This window comes from Arvicanthis niloticus, chromosome 1 (genome assembly GCF_011762505.2).
Source record: "Arvicanthis niloticus isolate mArvNil1 chromosome 1, mArvNil1.pat.X, whole genome shotgun sequence".
Lineage (NCBI taxonomy): Eukaryota > Metazoa > Chordata > Mammalia > Rodentia > Muridae > Arvicanthis > Arvicanthis niloticus.
In genome coordinates, this window is record NC_047658.1 from 116,649,749 (window position 1) to 116,671,830 (window position 22,082).

A 22,082-nucleotide genomic window follows, 5' to 3' on the forward strand; every position below is an offset into this window, starting at 1 on the left:
CTATTTAAAAATGGGGTACAGAGCTAAACAAGGAATTCTCAACTAAGGAATCTCAAATGGCCCAGGCAGTGGTGGTGCACGCCTTTAATCCCAGCATTTGGGAGGCAGAGGCAGGCGGATTTCTGAGTTCAAGGCCAGCCTGGTCTACAGAGTGAGTTCCAGAACAGCCAGGGCTACACAGAAAAACCCTTTCTCAAAAAACAAAACAAAAAAAAAGGAATCTCAAATGGTCAAGAAGCATCTAGAAAAATGTTCAACATCCATAGTCATCATGGAAATACAAATCAAAACGTCCCTGAGATTCCACCTAAAACCAGTCAGAATAGCTAAGATCAAAAATACAGGTGACACCAAACACAGACACTTTTTAGCATTATCGATGCTAAAAAGTGCATGCTGACAGGAGCCTGATATATCTGTCTCCTGAGAGTCTCTGCCAGAGCCTGACAAATACAGAGATGGATGCTCACAGCCAACCGTTGGACTGAACACAGGGTCCCCAATGGGGTCCTCGGTGGAGGAGTTAGAGAAAGGACAGGAGCTAAAGGGGTTTGCAACCCCATAGGAGGAACAATAACCAACCAGACCCCCATACCCCCCAAAGCTCCCAGGGACTAAACTACCAACCAAGGAGTACACATGCTCCAGCCACATATGTAGCCGAGGATGATCTTGTTGGGCATCAGTGGGAGGAGAGGCTCTTGGCCTTACGAAGGCTCAGTGCCCCAGTGCAGGAGAATTCGAAGGTGGGGAGGCAGAAGTAGATAGGTGGGTGTGTGAGGGAACACCGTCATAGAAGCAGGGAAGGGGGGATGGGATAGGGAGTTTCAGGGGGACCGAAAAAGGAGATAACATTTGGGATACAGGGTTTGTGGGGGCAGGGAAACCAGGAAAGGGTATATATTTGAAATGTAAATAAATAAAATAACCAATAAAAAAAAGAAATGCAAGTTAGTAGTCAATCAATCAAACTTGTGGTCATGATAGGTTCTAGCTTAATTAAATATAGAAATAACTTATTTAGCCTTCTATAGATGGTTTTTAAAGTTAAGCAGATAGTAAATAGCTAGAAACAAGCAATATTTGATGATTTAAATATGTGTTAGATAGATAGATAATCTTCAAACTCTTCAGAGATCTACAGAATATGGCATTTAAGATGTTTTGGTAACATAAGGCTTCTTGTGACATCAGCCCCAGTCTACTTTAAAGAAGATGATGGGCATTGAAGAACCTCCGTATGGAGTTTGCTTCAAATGTAACAAAACTAGGTACTGGCCAAAAAAACTGCCCTTGCCTCAACTGCTGACACTATGCTGTCCAAATTGTGGACAAGCAGAATGTGGAGGAAGTTGACTGCTGAACATTGCCAAGACAAGGTAGGCCAGTCCTTTGTAATCCCTGCTTCACGAAAGTCTGTCAGATATCCTGGCATGTAGGCCGAAGATAGATGTGCCAGTGTTGCAGAGGGATCTTGGGTGACTGTTCAGGCAGCCAGAAATCTCTGTCATTTCTATACTTTTAGAAGCCAATTCCTCTGCACTTTCTATTTACTCAGGTAATATTTAACCCTTCTCAGGCCCCAGATGGGGTTGAAGACTAAATAGTTATAGTCTCATACTAAGCTTAAGTTGTTTAAGATTTAATGAAATAATTTATGACATATCTAACATATATAGATAACATATCTAAAAATGTGTTTTTAGGTTGATAAATGCAAGATATAATAGAAAATGATTTAGGTACAGAACTGTGAACTCCCCAAGATAGGATAGATAGTAAAGGATTCTCTCCAAGGTTGCCAGACAAATATGGACTAGACCTTATAAACATATTCTTACCTTATATTGCTCATAATTGTTCTTATTGTATATACTTTATTGATGTTAAAGGAAGAGCCTTTTATTGAACTAAAAGAGTGGGATGTTGGGATAATTTTTTGTGTAGTGTATAAAGCTTGTCTTTGTATTCTCAGCATTTCGTAAACATTTTCTCCATCGCTTTCTGGTTGATTTAATAAAGAGCTGCATGTTCTGAAACAAAACAAGGGAGGTTAGATCAATCTTCCAGGCAGGAAAGGGTCAGAGACAGGAGATTCTTCAGCCAGGTGCTGGTACTGAAGAAAACATAACTGGCCATGTGGCAGAACTTACAATAGAATAAACAGGTTTTGTTTCAGAGCCCTGTCATGGAACTTTTAGTCACCATGGAGACTGTGGGTCACTAAGATGGGCCAGGGTAGGGGAAAACATTTTGGGGGGTGGGATAAAAACTAGCACCATATTTAAGTCCCTGTCACCTCTTCCAACTCCTGAGTGCCTTCTGTGGGGACTCCGCCTGTGCTGGGAGAAATACTTGAACTTACCTCTTAACCTGCTGCTTCTCAAATTCTGCCTGGGTTTGCTTCCCTCCTCTCCTTTCCCATCCCCCCATTTCCTATGAAAGGTGCCATGGGAGAGGCTACAGGGCCATGCTGAGCCACCTGCCCTTTTTCCAATCCTTTAGTAAAATTCCCAAGTGAACTGGTCTTCCTTTTTTGGTTCCAACTTAACAGTTTCAAAGCCAAGACCTCACACAGAACGCACAACCAATGCAACAACCAGACAAGCTGTAAATGTGTGTATATTCCGGCATGGTAGCCTGCAAAAGGATTGTAGATGATAACAATTTTAAAGAAAAAAATGCCTTTAAGTTATTTTATGTGTTGGGGGTTTCGTTTGGTTTTGTTTTTATTTTTGTTTCTTTGCTTTTTGTTTTTGTTTTTGTTTTTTTTTTTTTTGAAAGATGGCACATTCTAGCCTGCAAGTCAATGTTTTAATGTTTGTTTGTTTGTTTGTTTGTTTGTTTGGTTTACCTTCCTGTTCCAAGCTTCAACTGACTGTCGCCCTGAGGGTTTTATTGTCATGTTCTGTCCTTTTTTTTTTTTCCCCTCCTCCTTACTTGGGGACCTGTTTTTGAGGAGGGCTGCAACGCTTGCTGGGGCATTTGGGACTCTAGTGGGACAGCTGCTGTAGACCCGTCTGGGGCCCCCTTGCCTACTTGCTGGAGTGGGTTCAGGCTCTGCTGACTGTGTACATAAGACAGAAAGGCAGTTCCGGTGTGGTGTGCCTTCCAGATCCTCTCTGGGGCTGTGCTTTGAGCAGCAGTGTAACCCGCTGGTTTTATCTGAGTGAAATATACTGAAATATATTTATTTATGTATGTATATAAATATATATTTATGTACAGGGGAATAAAAGAGATCTTTTTTTATATACTTGGCATTTTTTGAAAAAAAAAGAATAAACAGGTTAATTAAATTATATGATCGTGTTGGGAAATAGCCTCAGATGTCCTGTCAATGTATATGAATCCACGTGATGGTGTGAACCAAAATCAAAGTAGGAGAAAATATATTGCCTGTCCTCAAAGTGTAGAGGCTTAAGGCCCTTTGGGATGACACCAAAGGCCAGAGGATACTCACCATTTCCTGCTCAAACCAGAGGTCCTGTTGAATCCACATGAGCACTGGCTGTCATTCTGTATCCCACTTCTTCCTTTGGGGTGTTCAGACACTGTTGCACACTGGGCTGGAAAGGATAAAACTGAAATGGAACAGGCAGGTTGGCAGGGTCTCAGTCTGGCCAGGTGAGTGGTAGGAAGGCCTTCTCCAAGACAGTTTTCAGTGTTACAGCTCTTCTTTATCAGGGGAAAGCGAAGCAGCTCTTCTAGAGTTTTTTTTTTTTCTTCTTCTTCAGTTTTCAGTGAAAAAGTTCTTTATAGCAAGGGCTATACAAACTTCAGGGAGTAGGTAGAGGTTTGGGGGTGAGTATACATTATTGACTGGGGCTGAGGTTCTGGGAATGCTTTGTTTACATAAAGAAGAATTCCAGGTGTTTAAACCTGTACTTTGGCCATGAGGCTATCTGACTACCTCAATGGTGATGGAAGTGGGGATTGTAGAGCTCCATGCCCCAGGTCATTCAGGCCCAGAACAGGGAGGGAGCAATTCTTACTACTGCCAGTCTCAAGATGAGATTTTCAAGGTTTGGACATGTCTCGATCTCACTCTTGCACCAGGACCATTAACCCCCAGTCTCACTTGACCCAGAACAATCTCCTTAACTTTGAAAATATCTACAGAAGGCTAAATAAAGTTTGTTTGGGAAATTAACTTAATTAGTACCTAATATGACAAGTTTGATTGACACTAACCTGCATTTCTTAATTATCCTAAACGGTTTCTAACAGTAGCTTTCCAAGACTAGAACTTTACCTTATATTTTAAAGTGAGTTGTATAGGTTCAATGCCTTATACAAGAGCTGAAACTTAAATATAATATGTTATAACAAAAATAACCTTAATTTTCTAGCAATATACAAAAATCCATACCAATGTAAAAAAAAAAATTGGCTTGTTGTTGCTTTCTGGTCTAAAGTAAATTCAATAATCTACCCTTTCATTCTATCATTTTTTTATATTCCCCTTTTTTCTTTTTATCCCATCTCCTCATGTTCTCCTTAACACTAGATAGAAAAGAAATAAGGAAAGGTGGAACAAAAAGAAAGAAACAGATCCCTGAATCTAGCCTCCTTTACTTTGTTTCCTCCCTGACAAAGACCATTGACAACTTGTGACTAACCCTCCTTAAACAAAGACAAACTCCCATCACCCACTAATGACCAACAATTACTCATGTCACCTCTTGGAAATAGGGGCATCACTCTCTTAAAATTGCTTCCTACTGTCTAAGGGCAATAGCATTTTTTAGGGACCTTAAGAAAATTGGGAAAGTGGTCAAGTAATGGGAGAGCCAGCTATATCATTTGCTCTCCAGTCTCTGTGTGATGGGAAAGTGGAGGATTTAATTGAAGACATGACTGGAAGTTTTGGGGGATGGAACAATTGAGCTAACATTTTGAAGTCATTCTGGATATAGGTTTTTGAAGAAACAGCTTTTGAGACAGTCTGTGAGTCTAAATCACCTGAGCTACTTGTCTTGTCTTCATTGGTATCTGGTCCTTTTGTTCTGAAAACACATAAACTTTTAAAGGTAATAGACATTTCTGCATTAATATATGTATATAATGAGCAGTGTACACAAACTAGCTAAAGATTATTCTCTGCTCCTTGTTCAATCAGGAAGGCCATTAAACTTTACAGGTCCATTTGGACTGTATAGCCAAATTGTAATATAAATCTCCATCCATGTCATATGAAAGGATGCCATGCAACAATAAGTACTGAGGACTCTGTAGCCAGCAATATTTATTGGCTATGCAGTGACATGTCTCAGCCAATCTCAGAGCTGTTCGCATGAAGAAGGATCAACATTCATGTTACCTGTTTTTTTTGTTCTTCTTGGTTTCTTCCTTCAGATATAAAGCCAGGATTTTCAGGAGCTCTCCCCCAGTTAAAGCTAATATTTATTAATATTGAAGGAATATTCAGCTTTTTGTTTTCTGCTGAAACAAAGGCATAGCCACTACCCCGATGCAACACATTTCCTGACTTCCATTTATAACTTAACACATCCTTAAAACATATAGACTGCTTTAATTCAGTGGGGTTTTTTTCCATAATCTAATGTCTGTTGTTTTCTGTTCATAAGCTTTAAAATTTTTACAGGTAATAAAATGCTATGTAATATTTCTCTGGGGGGAGTCTTTGTTACCACTTTCTGTTTATTAAGCAGCTCTTTTAAAGTATGATTTGATCTTTGTATAATTACTTGTCCTGTAGGATTATGTGGTATGCATGTAATAAGGTTTATGTTGTAATAAGCAAAAAAACTTTCATTTTACTGGAGAAATATGCTGGAGCACTTTCAGTCTTAATTTGTAAAAGTATCCCCATAATAGCCATAACTTATAATAAATGTGTAATTACAAAATCAGCCTTTTCAGAAAATCAGCTGCCCATTTAAATCCTGAATATATATTTATGAAATAGTGCACATACTTTAATTTTTCCAAACTCTGCAAAATAAAGCACATCTATTTGTAAAATTTCATTTCTTTGACTACATTTTGGGTTACTTAATGCAGGTAATGGAGTTAGGTTAAATAAAGAACAAGTAGGACATTTCCTTATCATTTTCTTGGCTTGTTGCCAAGTGATAGAAAAATCTTTCTTCAAATCTTTGCTGTTAACATGGTGTTTCTTACATAATTCTGAGGCTTCTAACACATTTCCTTATTAATAGCTAATAAATTTCATCATCAGCTCTTTCCCAGAGTTCCTATCTTTCACCAAATCAAATGTTTCACTTTTCATCTCCTGCCCTGGTGTAGACCATTCACCTCTTTATTAAACCAACCATAAGGTAATAGAGAATATGTTTACAGAATACTGAGACAAGTGATGCTTCATAAAAATAATAATACCAAAGTCCAGCTGTACTCAAATCTCTACTGGTACAGTAACAGCATCTGAATAATACAAAGACAATCTTTACACGGTGCACAAGAGATTATCCCAACAGCCATGGGATGAAACTAATAAATATTCCACAGTATATTACCTATCTTTAATTTTTCCCAAGCATCATGTCACAATAATTGGAAGAAGATTCATCCAAGTCCTATCTGGAAACTTCATAGGTGTCTGTTGTCATAAAAATATCTCTGAAGATTTATTTCCCTGTGTTATGTTTTCCTTTAATTTTTTTATTGAGATAATTTGTGTACCAGTTGAGTGTGAAAATTTTAAATTTAATACAAACTTTTTGCCATGTTGTTATTTGATCTAGAATTTTGCTATATCTAGAGTGAACCTGGACCATCATAAATCTGAGCAATAATTTTCTTATCTTGCTCCTTTATTAGATTTCAGTTCTTGGAGTTTTTTAAAACTGTGTCACTTTGATGAAAGTATCTTTCTGCTTTGCTTGTCTGGAGACTCTTCCTCTGTAACACATACAACAAACATGAGAAACACAGTAAACCTAAGAGGACACAGAGAAAAATGATATCCCCTACATCCTTATCCTTCACCCAACTGCTTTGAAAACACCTATTATTTCTGCCAAAAATGATCTGAGTGCATCTTGTCAAGTAAAAGACCAGTCTCCTAGTAACTTCTGTGCAATGGCTAATCTTGATTGTCAATTTGACATACTTGAGAAGCAAGAATGTCAGTTAAAGAACTGATTCATCAGATGAGTCTGTGGCATGTTTTTAGAGAACTTTCTTGGTTGCTAGTTGAGATAAAAAGGGCCCAACTCACTGGGGTGACATATTTAGGCAGATAGCCTAAGCTGTATATGAAAGGTAGCTGAACAAGCCAGAGGAAGCAAACTAGTAAATAGCATTGCCTTATTAGTTTCTGATTTAAGCTCCTGTCTGAGCTTCTCTCAGTGATGGACTAATTTACAAACTAAAATAAACCCTTCTCTCTTCAAGTTACATCTGCTCAGTGTTTTATCACAGCAACAGAGAAGCAAACTAGGGCACTTTCTACCTTGGCTATTATGGTATTCTCCAAGGATATTTGGGTGAGGGGTAGCAATAGAAATGCCTCATAAGTTTTGAAATTCTGCTCATTTTTTCACATTCTATGACCCTTTTGTTGATGATTCCCTTCTTCTCTGTCATGAACACTTTCATCCCTAGAGTAACAAAAATAATCTGAATCTCATAACAAAACCAAGATTACTTCACTCAGATACAGTATCATTAGTGGCAGCTCCTTTAGACCTATATGCAATTTCCTTTAAGTTATTCAGTGACCATTGTACACTCAAGCATATAAGTACTGTGAGTTTCAGATAGCTTACCAGCACTTACATGCTTACCAGCAGGTATGAGGGATAAAATGACATTTGTGTTTGTGCACGCTTGTGAAATATCATCAAGGTTATGTGTTTCACATGAGGTCAGAGAGAACAAAGGACATATATTCTCGTCCTAGTTATCTCTAAATATCCCTATGCTGATCTTTGTTATTTAGAGAGTTTCCAGGCACATCTGAAACCAATGTATAAAAATATATGCAAATGGTTCCTATATCAAATATAACTTCCATGTGTAAACAAACAAACAAAACTGTCTAGTTATCAGCCTACCTGACCCAGAGCGGTTTTGGGAGTCAAGGCTATCTCACCTGCCTCATCACAAGACCATTAGCACCCAAGTCCTATGAGGGGCAGGATTCTACTTACTCATTTTCCACATCTTGTATGGAGTCAGGCAGAGGCTGATTCTTGGTCTCAGGTAGAAGAAGGACAACAAGGGCACCAAGGAAGGGAAGAACCCCATAGATGATCCAAGGTAAGGAGGGAGAATATGTTTTGAGGATCATAAACAGAGGAGATAGGGCTGCCCCAATACTACCAGCAATTCCAATGACTCCTAAAGCAGTTGCCCTTGAGCAAAAAACAAAATGCAGAAATAACTCCATGAGGATGCACATTTGAAATTGACATAGCCCTTGCATTAATTATGGAAATAAGCAGTGTATTTAGACATAACAATGTTGATTATTTTACTCTTGTTTTTTTTTTCATTTCTGTTTCATTTTATAGTATCTTTTCTCAAGACCACATATTAAAACACTCATTTATCACTTACAAAGCAAGATGTGGGAAAAACAAATACTACACATTTTTTTACTGTGAAAATCCTAGATTCTAGCTTTTATATATATGTGTACATTGGGCAGAGTTATTGATAGACACTTGGAAACTAGAGAGGGTACAATAAGGGGGAAAAGAAAAGCTCTTAAGTGAAAAAGGAGTTGATACACACACACACACACACACACACACACACACACACACATGCACACACACACATGCACACATGCCACACACACATGACCTGAAAGGAGGAGGCAGTAATTAGAGAAATGGGGGTAAACTAGCAGAAGGGAATTGGATAAAAGCGACAGAGCAACCAAAACAGAGTAGGTGTGTAAATATACAATAAACCTATTATTCTTTGTGCTAACTTTTTAGAATTGATTTTGAAAGGTTAAAAAAAAACACAGTAAAGTAGATTATTCTCATGACTTTTCTCTTTTCTGAGTTTCAAATATTAATGAGATTGAATTAGTGGTACATGTAGATTTAACAGGAACTGACCAAAAGGTAACTTTGAAGAAACTTTGGACATACTTGTTGTTATCATCAAAATCAATTGTTTTAGATAACTAACTATCCAGCCAATGAATGTAAATAAGCTAAGAAGCCAGAAAGATGACTCAGCAGGTAAAAGTGTTTACCAACAAGCTTGATGACTTGATTTCAATTCCTAAGACCAGAAGAAGAGAATTAACTCCTGAAAATTGTCTTCTGACCTCCATGAGTACATGATAGCAAGCACATATGTACACAAACACCTATCATATATTCACATGCATATGCACAGAAAATTTTTAATTAATTAATTAAAAAGCTTGGTCTGAGCCTGACAATGAACCTTGAGTCTTGTACCTGATTATAGTGGGAAGTAGCTCATTTGCATGCACAAGAGCACTGCCAACAGAGACAGAAGAGAATGCTCCTCCCAAAGTTGCCAAAACCATGCGTAGGATCTGCATTTCTAAAGAGAGGAAGACCAAGGAGAATCATGAAATCTGAGCTGTGGAATTTGTACTTCCCAAATCCCAAAAAAGAAACTATCCTTACTGGGAATGAATAAAAGTGTAAAATATAGTGTAGAGAAAGTATACAAGGGTAGAATTCCCTTAGTGGCTGATAAATTGAAGAATGTGACCTATCTGCCTATATTAGTTTATGGGAAATCAAAGCTTCTAAACAACTGAATTCATATGCCTTAAATCTCTTGATATTTGCTTACAAAGTAGAAAACTGGGTAAGTTCAGAAGGAGCTCACTTTCGTATTTTCTTATCCAGTCTCTCAGCAATTTCTCATGGAGAATGTAGGAATGTTGTGGAGAAGTGACTAAGGATTATATATTAATTCAGATACTCACAGCCAATTGATTTGAAATACTGCAGTATTGTGTTATAAAAAAGACAGAATCCTTGCAATGGTGTGCAATCTAGAGATTGGTTTGGTGTGAAATAATGTCTCAAGACTCAACAACTGCTGCTAGGAAACATGTCAGACTTTTAAAAAAAAACATTCAAGGAAAGTTTCATAAAGTCATTTTCTATACAATTTGGTATTATGTAAGATCCAAACTTTGCACTTAGCCTTCATGTGAAGCAAAAAAAAAAATTTACACCATTACTGATATTCAAGAGTTATGACCACCTGTGTACTGCCATCTATTACTTAAGTCTATTTAAATTTAGTGTAGTCGGTTCTAAAGTCTTAATGCTTAATGAGTCATACTTTAGGTACTTCAATACAAGTAATACCCATTTTCTTGATTTCCAAATGAGAGTTGTATTTGTGTCCTTATGTCATGAGGCTCATAAAGTAGATACACAAAGTTCAGAAAGTAAGTTCTTCCTGAAGACGAAGCAATAAGATAGAGTTGGACATGGTCAATCAGATTATAAGGTCTTATGTAGAATAACAAAACTTGGGAATAATTAGCACCAGTTTTCATGTGCATCTTGAATATAATAAACATTCATCTTCTATAACCAAATGTGACTGACTTTCAACTCTGGGTACCTTAATGGAATAGTGTGCCCTAAACACCCAGATTAGCCACACAAAAAAATCTTTAGAATATGTTTTGTTCTGATTTTATAGGTGAGCCTAAAAGTCCCAAGGAAAAAGAAGGAGATCATTTCTTTGCTCACCCTGCATCTTTTCCTCACCTTGAGGCACAAATATTATGGCCAAAATGGAAATTCCAAATAGGAATATGATAAATAGTTGACTTATTCTGCGGCCCAAGTGATTCACCAAAAAAAATCCAAAAAAATTGGCTGGAATGCTGATTGTACCAAAAAGACACTGCAATAGGAAAACATTAACCCTCAGGTGCTGAAAGTTGATCAGCAAGCCAAGTGAAGATATCCATATCACAAATCTGTGAAGAACAAAGAAAGTTACATCATGAGCCTGGAGTTGATGTCAAAGCAGCCAGTTTTGATTGTTAAAATATCAAGGAATACAATCCACAGAACTCAAGAAGGTTAACAAGCTGAATGGCCCAAGTGAGGATGCTTCAATTCCACTTGGGAGGGAAAAGAAAGCAATCATGGGAGGCAGAGAAAGGGAGGGATCTGGATAAGAGAGGGAGGGTAAGGGAAAAGGAGAACATGATCAGGTATTGGGAGGGTGGGAACAGGAGAGAAGCCCTGAGGGCCAGCAGAAAGAATGGAAATATGCAACTTTGGGAGGTGGGAGGTGGGGAGGACCATCTAGAATATACCAGAGACCTGGGAGGCAGGAGTCTCTCAAGGCACAGAGTCCACCTCCAGTAGAATGACAGGGCATCAAGTGGAGGGATGGAGTTGCCATCCCACAGTCAAAAACTCTGACCCAGAATTGTTCCTGTCTAAAAGAACTGCAGGGACCAAAATGGAGAAGAGAGTGAGGGAAAGGAGGTCCAGTGACTGGCCCAATTTGGAAACTATCTCAAGAAAAAGCTCCAAGGCCTGACACTATTACTGATACTATGGTGTGCTTACAGACAGGAGCCTAGAATGGCTGAACTTGGAGAGGGCCAACAAGCAGCTGACTGAGACAGAGGCAGATACTTACACCCAACCAGTGGACAGAAGTCAGGGACTCCTGTGGTTGAATTAGGGAAAGGCTGGAAGAAGCTGAGGAAGGGGGCAACCCCATAGGAAGACCAACAGTCTCAACTAACCTGGACCCCCGAGATCTCTCAGACACTGAGCCACCAACAAGGCAACATATATCTGGTATAAGGCCCCCGACGCATATACAGCAGAGCACTGCCTTGTATAGCCACAGTGAGAGAAGATGTGCCTAATCAACCAGAGACTTGAGGTCCCAGGGAGTAGGGAGACCTGGGGAAAAGAGTGAGGGAGAAACATTCTCTTGGAAACAGGGGGAAGGAGGGTAGAGATGTGGAACTGTGGGAGGGAAGACCAGAAGGAGGTAATGACTGAACTGTAAAAAAGTAAAAAAATAATAATAATAACAATAAATATACATTTGTCAAGGAATAGCTATATTCCCATATTTGTTAGGTTCCCAAAGTGGAGTGCTGATGGCAATGACTTGACTTCCATATGAACTGGGTTTTACTAGAAAACAGAAACCTAACGCATTTCTCAGAAGCCCTTAAAGGCTGCCTGAGGAGGATGGAGAGATATCTCAGCAGTTAAGAGCACTGACTGCTCCTTCCAAGGCCATGAGTTCAGCAACTAACCAGACCTCCCAGAGCTCCACAGACTAAACTACCAACCAAAGAGTATACATGGAGGGACTCGTGGCTCCAGCTGTATATTTAGCAGAGGAGAAGAGGCCCTTGGTCCTGTGGAGGCTAAATGTCCCAGCATAGAAGGATGTTAGGGAGGTGAGACAGGAGTGATTGGGTGGGTGGGGGAACACCTTCATAGAGGGGGAGGGAAGGGGGATGGAATAGGGGTTGCAGAGGGAAAACCAGGAAGAGGGAATTTGAAATGCAAATAAATTAAATAACCAATAAAAGAAAAAGAAAAAAAAAAAAGGCTGTGTGAATGCTCCTCATTGCAACTGTCAGTACTTCATCTGTCTGAAAGAGTCCCCTTGCTAACCACCTGGCTTTTCCAGCTTCTGAGCAGTGACTTCCCCCCCAGCAGTGACCTCCCCCCAACACTAGCCTCTATCCACCCACATAAAACATAACAAGCTTCTGCAGGTGCTGATGTCCTCTACTGTCTGAGGAAGCTTGACATATTTTTAAATTAAACTGTTCTTTTATCCACTGAAAATGGCTGTGTTTGGTTGTATATTGCTACATATGCTTACATTTGCTGCCAAAAACCTAGAAGAAACACCTTTGGAGAGTAAGTTCTCCCTTTTACTAAACCAAAAACTGACTTCTGGGCTTTTCCATGGTACAGATCATTTGCCTCTGTCATACACCAGATTCTGAGATTCTGAGATTCTGAGCCCATCTCTCTCACCATTTCTTTCTCCTGAATACCTACTCACCTTTCCTTACAGACTAGGGCAAATGCCCTTCTCTCTGGACAGTTTCAGATTTTCTTTCATCCTCACTGAAGCCTGCTACAAAAGTCTTGCTGTACACCAGGCAATTTCTCACACCCTCCTTGACATCCTTCAGTTGGGAATTCACCTGAACTTCACTTCACTTGGGGACACTCTCTGGATTGAGTTTCCATTCAGAGACACTTACCCCACCCCTCCACCAGCTCACCACTCCCTCCTTCTGCATACTTGTGATCAACCTGTAATTCCTCCTACCCCCTTTCACTTGTATAAGCCATTGGTCTCCTCCTTCCATCAAATCTTCTCCTTACAGTTCCCAATGTATAGACTTAGGGAAGACTTTTTCTAACTGTTTCCTATAAACTTGTTGCCCTGATACTGTGATTAATTTTCTGCCCCTCCCTCTTTTCAGCTCTCTATCATCTCATCAACCATAGCCTCCTCCCACTATCAGCCAGATGTCACCACTCCTTTGCCTGCCTTCTCAAGTCTCTGTCCCTCCTCAGATTCAGATTTCATTAGGCCTTACTGCCTTATTTTAACTGCAAACTAGAAAATCAATCTCAATGGCCAGAAAATGGTGCATTCAACTTCATAATTCACACAGATTGCAACAACCTCTGCCACAAAGGAGTAAATTATTCAAACTCATTTATCTCTAAGTGTTCACTACTCTTCACTCTTAAAAAAAAATCTCTTTTCTCTAAGATTTCTGTACTCTCTATGATTTCTCCCTTTGAGCACTGGAGTCAGTCTTACAGATACTCAAATGTCTTTGGGGTTTGGATAATATTAGGATATTGTAACATGCTCTTCTATACTACTAATAAGCTGAGTCTGGAGTTTGAATTTGACCTGCTCTAGACCTGAGTGTGTTTGTCTGAAAGTTTTCTCCAATGTCTGTGTCATGGTCAAGCTGACCACCTGAGTCTGTAACAGAAAAAAATGAGATTGAAACAGAACAGCCCAGGAAAAAGATAGTATGTACTTTAGAACAGCTAAAAGGTAAACTATTTCCTTTTTTAACTTTTTTTATTTGGTATTTTATCTATTTACAATTCAGATGCCATTCCCCTTCCTCATCCACCCCCCCATTAATCCCCTATCCCATCCTTCCTCCTCCTTTTTTGCCTTTATACGGTTTAAATTACATGCAAGCATTAAGGTCTGTTCTAGGTTGAGGAAATAGCAATACAATAGATGCAAATAGTCAAGGAACAAGCAAGACAGTAAACTTAGATAGTCAAAAAACATGCACAACAATAAACAGAGTCCCCTGATCACTCCAATGATCACTATTTCTAAGGGCTTATCAGAATGACCAAAATATCTGAGCCTACTTCCCTATCCTAGCCCAAAGTCATTTTCATGCCTGAAGCCTACTTCTTTGTTCTAGCTTAAGATTTAGATTTCTGCCTATAATTACTTCTTTGTTCTAGCCTAAGATTTAGATTCCTGCCTGAAATTTCTTCTTTGTTCTAGCCTAGGATTTAGATTTCTGCCTGAAATTACTTCTTTGTTCCATCCTAATGTCAGATTCCTGCCTGTAGTCCATTTCCTTGTCCTTGGCCTATGTCAGATTTCTGCCAGGCAGCCCCAAAAGCTCTCCACATCTCCCCCTTTTTATTGCATAAACCAGACTGAGTCTGTCTTAGGTTGTTCTGACAAGAAAGTCTTCCTTACTCATCGTGAAATATGCATTATCATAAGCAATGCACTTCTGTCTTAGTTTGGTAAGGCTGTGTGAAGAATCTTAACTGTCCTTGGCTTGCTGGCCTGTTAAATTAATAACTCTGGGGGTTCATTTTCAGTTTCAAGTCATGTACTTTAGCTGCCAGCCTATTGATGTAGTTAGAGACAAGCTTTAACATGATGGGCAGGAATAAAAGTATTCCCAGGACAAGAAGGGCTAGCCTGATCAAGCTATATATACCATTCCTGAGCTTTGTCCAAAATGGAAATACTAACCTCAGGCCATGGATAATTTTATCAGCATTATCTGCAGCATCAAAGCTCAACAGAGCAGCATTCTTTAAATTTATAATCTCACTATGCAAAGTTAATACACCCAAAGAGGTATTAGGATTATGCCAAATACCCTACAGGTGTCTTTAAACTTTTTTCTAATTATAATGACAATCATTGTAAATTTTAGAAGTAACACTACTCCAATGATATTTGTCATGACACTTGGGATAGCTCCTAACTCTTGAACCCTGAACCTCCTACAGATAATTTGAATAGGTTATAGAGCATCATCCATTGTTCCAGACACCTATATAAATCCTTTTGTATACTCAATACATTAGTAACATTTTTTGCTAGATGTCTTAACTCCTGGTGTCAATGCTATTGCAGAAGCAGTGGTGCTAGCAATTAATGGAATTAAAGCTGTTATACCAGCAATAATCAAGCCCGCTACCTGTAGGACCTTAATAGGATGATTTGGTCTCTGGTAGAGCACTGGCTTTGAGATAGCCAGAGACCCAACAGGTGTTGGTTGCCTGGGTAGGGACGGCAAATATCTTGCCACACCCCAGGATTCCAGACTCCTGACGTGTGGTCTATGATCTCCATTTGATCTGTGCCTTGCCATCATGTAGGGGCTATGCAGGCCCTCCCAAAGGTATGTCAACTAAATACAGGTAGAGGGCATGATTACAGGCTTCAGCCTTAAGATTTCTATATTCATGAGTTGCCTAAAGGCCAGAGGGCATACCCAATTAAGTTATTCCCTCCCAGATCCTCCCTTTTTTCCCTCCCTATGCCCACTCTGGCTTAAGTGGGGGGGGTGCACCCAGACCATCTACATTCACCATGAACAATAAACCTTTGGAACCACTTTGGATCTTCTCATGTTGTTGGGGCCTGGTGTGTGACCACTGTGGAGGACATCTCTGTGTCCCAGCTACCAGTCCACTGTGGCTTTTTCCCACAGCTACCCTCTTGCTTTTGCTTATAGCCTAACTCACTTCTTCCAGCACTTTCAACTTTTTTCAGAGAATCAAGGTTTTCTATTACTCAAGGCAGTAAGACAAAAGCTGGTTGATAGACCCCTGTAATGGACATACCAGGTTTCAACACACTAACAAAATGCAACTTACAATAAATACTGTAGAAGAAACAAAACCAATTTTAGCTTGACAATTAAAAGAGCCTTAAAATATGCACTAACCCCTGTTTGAAATCCAGATCCTGTCCCAACTTTATCTCTTGCTATCATAACATTATAGAGAACTACAGCTAACTTCCAAGTATGTCTCTGAAAGTGTCCAGATCCAGCCTTCTAAATGTAGACCATTATAAGTAAACTATTTCTAATAGAGTTTACAAATTACAAGCATAATTGCAGATGTTTAACTTTCAGAATTACCCTCCTTTTCTTCTTCTTAATTTTACTATCTTTGTGACAGAGGTGCTGGTAGGTCAACAAAAGGATGGACTGGGTATTAGGACTATCTTGTACCTCACTGGTACAAATTGGCATAATTATGCTCTAATTGTATTTTGAGAGAAAAGTTTCATTTTAACAGGAAGGGTGATGTGTAGGAGGAGCTAAGGTAGGAGGAGTACTGAGAGGAAGAAAAGGAGTAAGAAGAGGAGAAGAAGAAGGAGAGGAGAAGCTAGGTGATGAAAGAGAGATAGAGGGGGGAGACAGGGAAGCAGATGTTCATGAATCTCCACCAGTCAAAGATAGTAGATATATCTAGGTTGGGTAGTGGGTTACACCTCTGATTGAACAATACCAAACTTATAAAGCCTATGATTAACATTTTTTTTAAAAATGTATAAATGCAAAAAGGAAAAGGGGGCATGGGATAGGGGTTTTCTAAGGGGGGAATGGGGAAAGGGGATGGCATCTGAAGTGTAAATGAAAGATCTAATAAAAAACATATAATAAAAAAAACAGAGAGTTGAGTTCAAGCTGAAAAAAAAATTTACTATCTTTGATTTCTTTTCTTAGGAATCCTTCACTAAAATCAAATTTTTCTTTATCTCAGAATGTATAAGTTCATTAGGCATGGTTTAAAAATCAGTAACAACTCCCCACAATTATAGTTAACTCAGTCATTCTGGATTTCTGATGGGGTTGAAAACTTACAGCTATTTACCTTAAGAGAAAAGATTTGAGTGGATGGTCGTCAGCTGACATTCATCCTAAAGCCAGGTTCAGAACTAAATGTTTTAGTTAGGATAGATGACAGAGGAGCTGGTTAGTCAACAAAAGGATGGACTGTGTATTAGGACTATCTTGTACCTCACTGGTACAAATTGGCATAATTATGCTCTAATTGTATTTTGAGAGAAAAGTTTCATTTTAACAGGAAGGGTGATGTGTAGGAGGAGCTAAGGTAGGAGGAGTACTGAGAGGAAGAAAAGGATTAAGAAGAGGAGAAGAAGAAGGAGAGGAGAAGCTAGGTGATGAAAGAGAGAAAGAGGGGGGAGACAGGGAGGCAGATATTCATGTATCTCCACCAGTCAAAGATAGTTGTTATATCTAGGTTGGTCAGTGGGTTACACCTCTGATTGAACAATTCCAAACTTATAAAGCCTATGATTAACATTATTTTTTTAAAAAAAGTATAAATACAAAAAGGAAAAGGGGGCATGGGATAGGGGTCTTCTAAGGGGTGGGGAATGGGGATAGGGGATGCCATCTGAAGTGTAAATAAAATATCTAATAAAAAAATAAAAATCAGTAACAAAAAGTTAATTTAAGTTCTGTAACAGAGTTGATAGCTAAAATATCTATATACGTAGCATCTTAATTTTCTACAGCATATCATGTGTGTAACATGAATTAAACTCTTATTTATGTAAAATAAGACTTGCATTATATGTTTGATAATTAAGGTTTATGGTTCCTTAAGGTTATACAGGTTTAGTCAGCTAACAGGAACTAATTTAAAGATTTTTGTCTTCCTAATGTCTACTCAAGCTAACACAAACTGACTTAAAGATATATGTCTAACTACTTCTACCTTAAAGATATATGTCTAACCATTTATGTATTTGTGTTAGACTTTAACTATTTGGATAAGTTGAGTGAGTTTGTTGGGTTTTTTGTTTGTTGTGTTGTTTGGTTGGTTGATTGGTTTTCAAGACAGGGTTTCACTGTATGGCCCTGGGTGTCCTAGAACTCATTCTGTAGACCAGAGGTTATTCTTAAACTCTTAGAGATCTGTCTCTCTCTGACTTCTGAGTACTGGTTTTAAAGGTGCATGCCACTTTTGCGATCACTTTTGTGATATTTTACAAAAGTACATTACAAAAGTATCAGGAAAATGAGGTTCCAGTATTGCTGTGAACTGTATTTATAGTTGAAATTTTCTTTTAATACTAAAGGATCTTCTGTTTTAAAGTATAAATTTTAAGGTTCAATCTTATAAAAGTTACTAGCTTGTAAACTATTAGAAATAATTAAGACACACAAGTCAAGTACTGGTCAGTCAGCTTATAAATGATCAAATTCTTTAATGAACTCAAAACTACGTTTCTAGTTAAGCTCAGTACAAATGTAACTCATTTACAGGGACAAGCTTTAGCCTGTGTGTGTTGTCAAAGTTACATCTAAAGAAAGTAGCTGAAAAATGAGTAAAGTTTGTTTAATATAAAAGAATATTCAAAATCAGGTACTAGATGATGGCTCTTAAACTTCTCAGAGAGATCTGCTGAATATGGTACTTAAGATGTTTAATGGATGAGAGGAGACGTAAAAAGCTTCCTGTGACAGGCAGAAATACCAGCTTCTGACAACAGCCCTGAGCCCACTACAACCAAAGAAAATAGGACATGAACAGATTCTACCTGGGACCTGCCTCAAGTGTTACAACACTGGCTACTGATCAAAGAATTGCCCCAAGCCTCACCCACCACTGAGGCCTTGCCCAAACTTTGGACAAGCAGGAGACTGTACAGTTGATTGCACCATATAGTCTCATCAACGTAGATCAGTCCTCCAAGTTCCTCCTCCACAGGAAAATCTCTCAGATCTTCAACACCTGGCATCCAAAGACTGATGCTGCCCTGAGACTTCTGCCTCTAACAAAGCCACTATATTTACCATGCAGGAACCTAGGCTGAGTTTCCAGGTAGCAGCTAAGTCTTTGTCATTTTTAATTTATACAGAGGCTATATTTCTTGCTTGTTCTGATAAAAAACTGACCTTTCTCAGATCTCTGTGATGGGTGTTGATAGCCAGCCTGTCCAACCTAGGGCTATAGGGCCTGTAGTCTGTACTCTGTACTCTGTACTGTCTGGGGCTACCTGATCAATCACTCCTTCATCATTATGTCTAATTGCCCAAGCCACTTATAGAACATGGATTATCATGCCTAAATTATGCTTTTTCATTTCTTTCACCCAACTCCTTCCTATATGTTCCTTCTCCTAACCTCTCAAGGACAAGCCCCTGTGGTTTAGCTTTCTTTTAAATAAAAACAGAATATATTTTTCTATTTTATATTAAATAAATAAATTGTGACTATCATGGGAAAAAACAGAGATGCTTAGACAGATACCATCTTTTGGTGCTTCATCTGGTCAAAGTTTAAAAACCTGCTTTCACCATTAAAACATTCTCACTTTATAATAATTTGTTGCTTAATGATGAGATAAAATTAAGAACTTTAAAGAAAAGTTTAAATTATCTAAGTTCCATAAGTTAAAAAAAAAAAGCTTCAGAATAGCAGCACAATTACCTCCCAGCCTAAAATGGATATAAAAAATTTATTAGACCTATAACTGGTTCAAATGTAAAGGTCAAGCATTGCTTTTTCCTAGAGCTAACCAGCTTCCTACTGAAAAGGGTAAACTTACAAACAGGTTTCAATGACATCATAAGCTCAAAACTGCCAGCCTGATGTTACTCACTTAAAATTTTCTTTTTACTGTTCCTTTATGCTCCAATGATGATGTTAAAAGACTTGTCTTATATTTTGCATTGTGACCCTAGCCTTTAATGGTTGAGCCATATCTCCAGCATAAAATCAATCTGGAAGTTCCTCAGAAAATTGAAAATAGTTCTACCTCAAGACCCAGCAATACTATTCTTGGGAATATATTCAAAATATTCTCCATCATGACACAGGGGCACATGTTCCACTATGTTGACAGTGGCCTTGTTTGTGATAGTCAGAATCTGGGAACAACCCAGATGTCCAACAACAGAAGAAAGGATACAAAAAATATGGTTCATCTACACAATGAAATACTACTCAGCTATTAAGAATAAGGACATCCTGGGTTTTGCAGGCAAATGATGGAACTAGAAAATATCATCCTGAGTGAGGTAACTCAGACCCAAAAGTACATGCATGGTATGTACTCACTAGTAAGTGGAAATTAGCCAATCAAAAAGTACAGACTACCCAAGATACAGTCCACAGAACTCAAAAAAGGTCAACAAGCTGAAGGGCCCAAGTAAGGATGCCTCAGTCCCACTTGGGAGAAAAAAGAAGGCAATCATGACTGAGGAGGGAGGGAGGGACCAGGGAAGGAAAGTGAGGGGGGGGGGACGTGAGGAGAGGCGAGAGGAACCTGATCTGGTATTGGGTAAGGGAAAAGGACTAAAGCCCTGAGGGTCAGCAGAAAGAATTGAAACAGGCAACCTCAGGAGGTAAGAGGTTGGGGGGGGAGCCTCCAGAATGCACCAGAGACCTGGGGGGTGAGAGACTCTCAAGACTCAAAGGGAGGGACCTTAGATAAAATGTTTGACAGTAGGGAGAGTGAAGTTATAGAGCTCACCTCCAACAGGAAGACAGGGCATCAAGTGAGGGAGGGTGTTGCAATCCCACAGTGCACATTCTGACCCATAAGGGTTTCTGTCTGAAAGAACTACAGGGATGGAAATGGAGAGGAGCCTGAGGAAAAGAAGGTCCAGCAATAGGCACAAAGTGGGATCCAGATCAAGGGGAGGTTCCAAAGCCTGACACTATTACTGAGGCTATGGAGCACTCACAAAAAGGGACCTATCATGACTGCCCTCCAAAAGATCCAACAAGCAGCTGAAAGAGTCAGATTCAGATATTTTCACCCAACCAATGGACAGAAGCTGCTGACCCCTGTGGTTGAACTAGGGAAAAACTGGAAGAAGCTGAGGAGGAGGGTGACCCTGTAGGAGGACAAGCAGTCTCAATTAACCTGGACCCCTGAGATCTCTTAGACATGGGACCACCAACCAGGCAACATACACCAGCTGATAAGAGGTCCTCAACACATATACAGCAGAGGACTGCCGGGTCTGGGTTCAGTCAGAGAAGATGCATCTAACCCTCAAGAGGCTGGAGTCCCCAAGGAGTTTAGAGGTCTGGTGGGGTGGGAGGGTGGGGATGGGGACATCCTTGTGGAAACAGGGGATGGGAAGGAGGTATGAGATGTGGAACAGTTGGAGGGTGGACAGAAGGGGAGTAAAATTTTGAGTTTATAATTAATTAATTAGTTAATTAATTAATTAATTAATTAAAAAACACTTGTCTTTTCTGGAGCCCAGGGAATTCTGAGAAAGAGGGACAAGAAGGAATTTAGGAAGCAGAAGAGTCAAGGAAATAACAAGAACACAGTCTACAAAATCAACTAATCAGGGCTTATAGGGCCTCACAGAGACTGAACTGACAACCAAGAAGCCTGAATAGGTTTAACCTAGGTCCTCTACATGTATGTTATTGTTGCATAGCTTGGTGTTCTTGTGGAACTTCTAACAACAAAAGTGGGGCTGTCTTTGACTCTTTTTTTAAGATTTATTTATTTTATGTATGTGAGTACACGATCACTCTCTTCAGACACACTAGAGGGCACCAGATCTCATTATAGATGGTTGGGAGCCACCATGTGGTTACTGGAAATTGAACTCAGGTCCTCTAGAAGAGCAGTCAGTGCTCTTAACTGCTGAGCCATCTCTCCAGTCCCTGTCTCTGACTCTTATGCCTGCTTTTGGAACCCTTTTCCTTCTACAAAGTTGCCTCGTCCAACCTTAATATAAAAGTATGTGCCTAGTCTTATTGTAAATTGTTCTGCTGTGTTTGGTTGATACCTCTGGGAGGCCTGCACTT

General features: G+C 39.3%; 1 protein-coding gene across 25 annotated transcripts in view; it reads right to left on the reverse strand.

The window, feature by feature from the left end:
* Window positions 1–22,082, reverse strand: part of LOC117720735 (solute carrier family 22 member 19-like) — a 110,702-nt gene that overhangs the window by 23,596 nt on the left and 65,024 nt on the right. For 23 of the 25 annotated variants that reach the window (XR_013105308.1, XR_013105307.1, XR_013105304.1 and 20 more), the window contains exons 7-11: window positions 10,719–10,933; window positions 9,414–9,522; window positions 8,142–8,345; window positions 3,464–3,569; window positions 1,842–2,033 (exon numbers count right to left, since the gene is read on the reverse strand). Coding sequence is in view for 2 of the 25 variants with exons in the window: in XM_034519383.2 (XP_034375274.1) it covers window positions 6,828–6,888; window positions 8,142–8,345; window positions 9,414–9,522; window positions 10,719–10,933 (589 nt within the window). In the remaining 23 variants the exon portion in view is untranslated. Of the gene's footprint in view, window positions 1–1,841; window positions 2,034–3,463; window positions 3,570–6,257; window positions 6,889–8,141; window positions 8,346–9,413; window positions 9,523–10,718; window positions 10,934–22,082 lie in introns of those variants that run through there. The other 2 variants (XM_034519383.2, XM_076916651.1) reach the window with 2 other exon arrangements.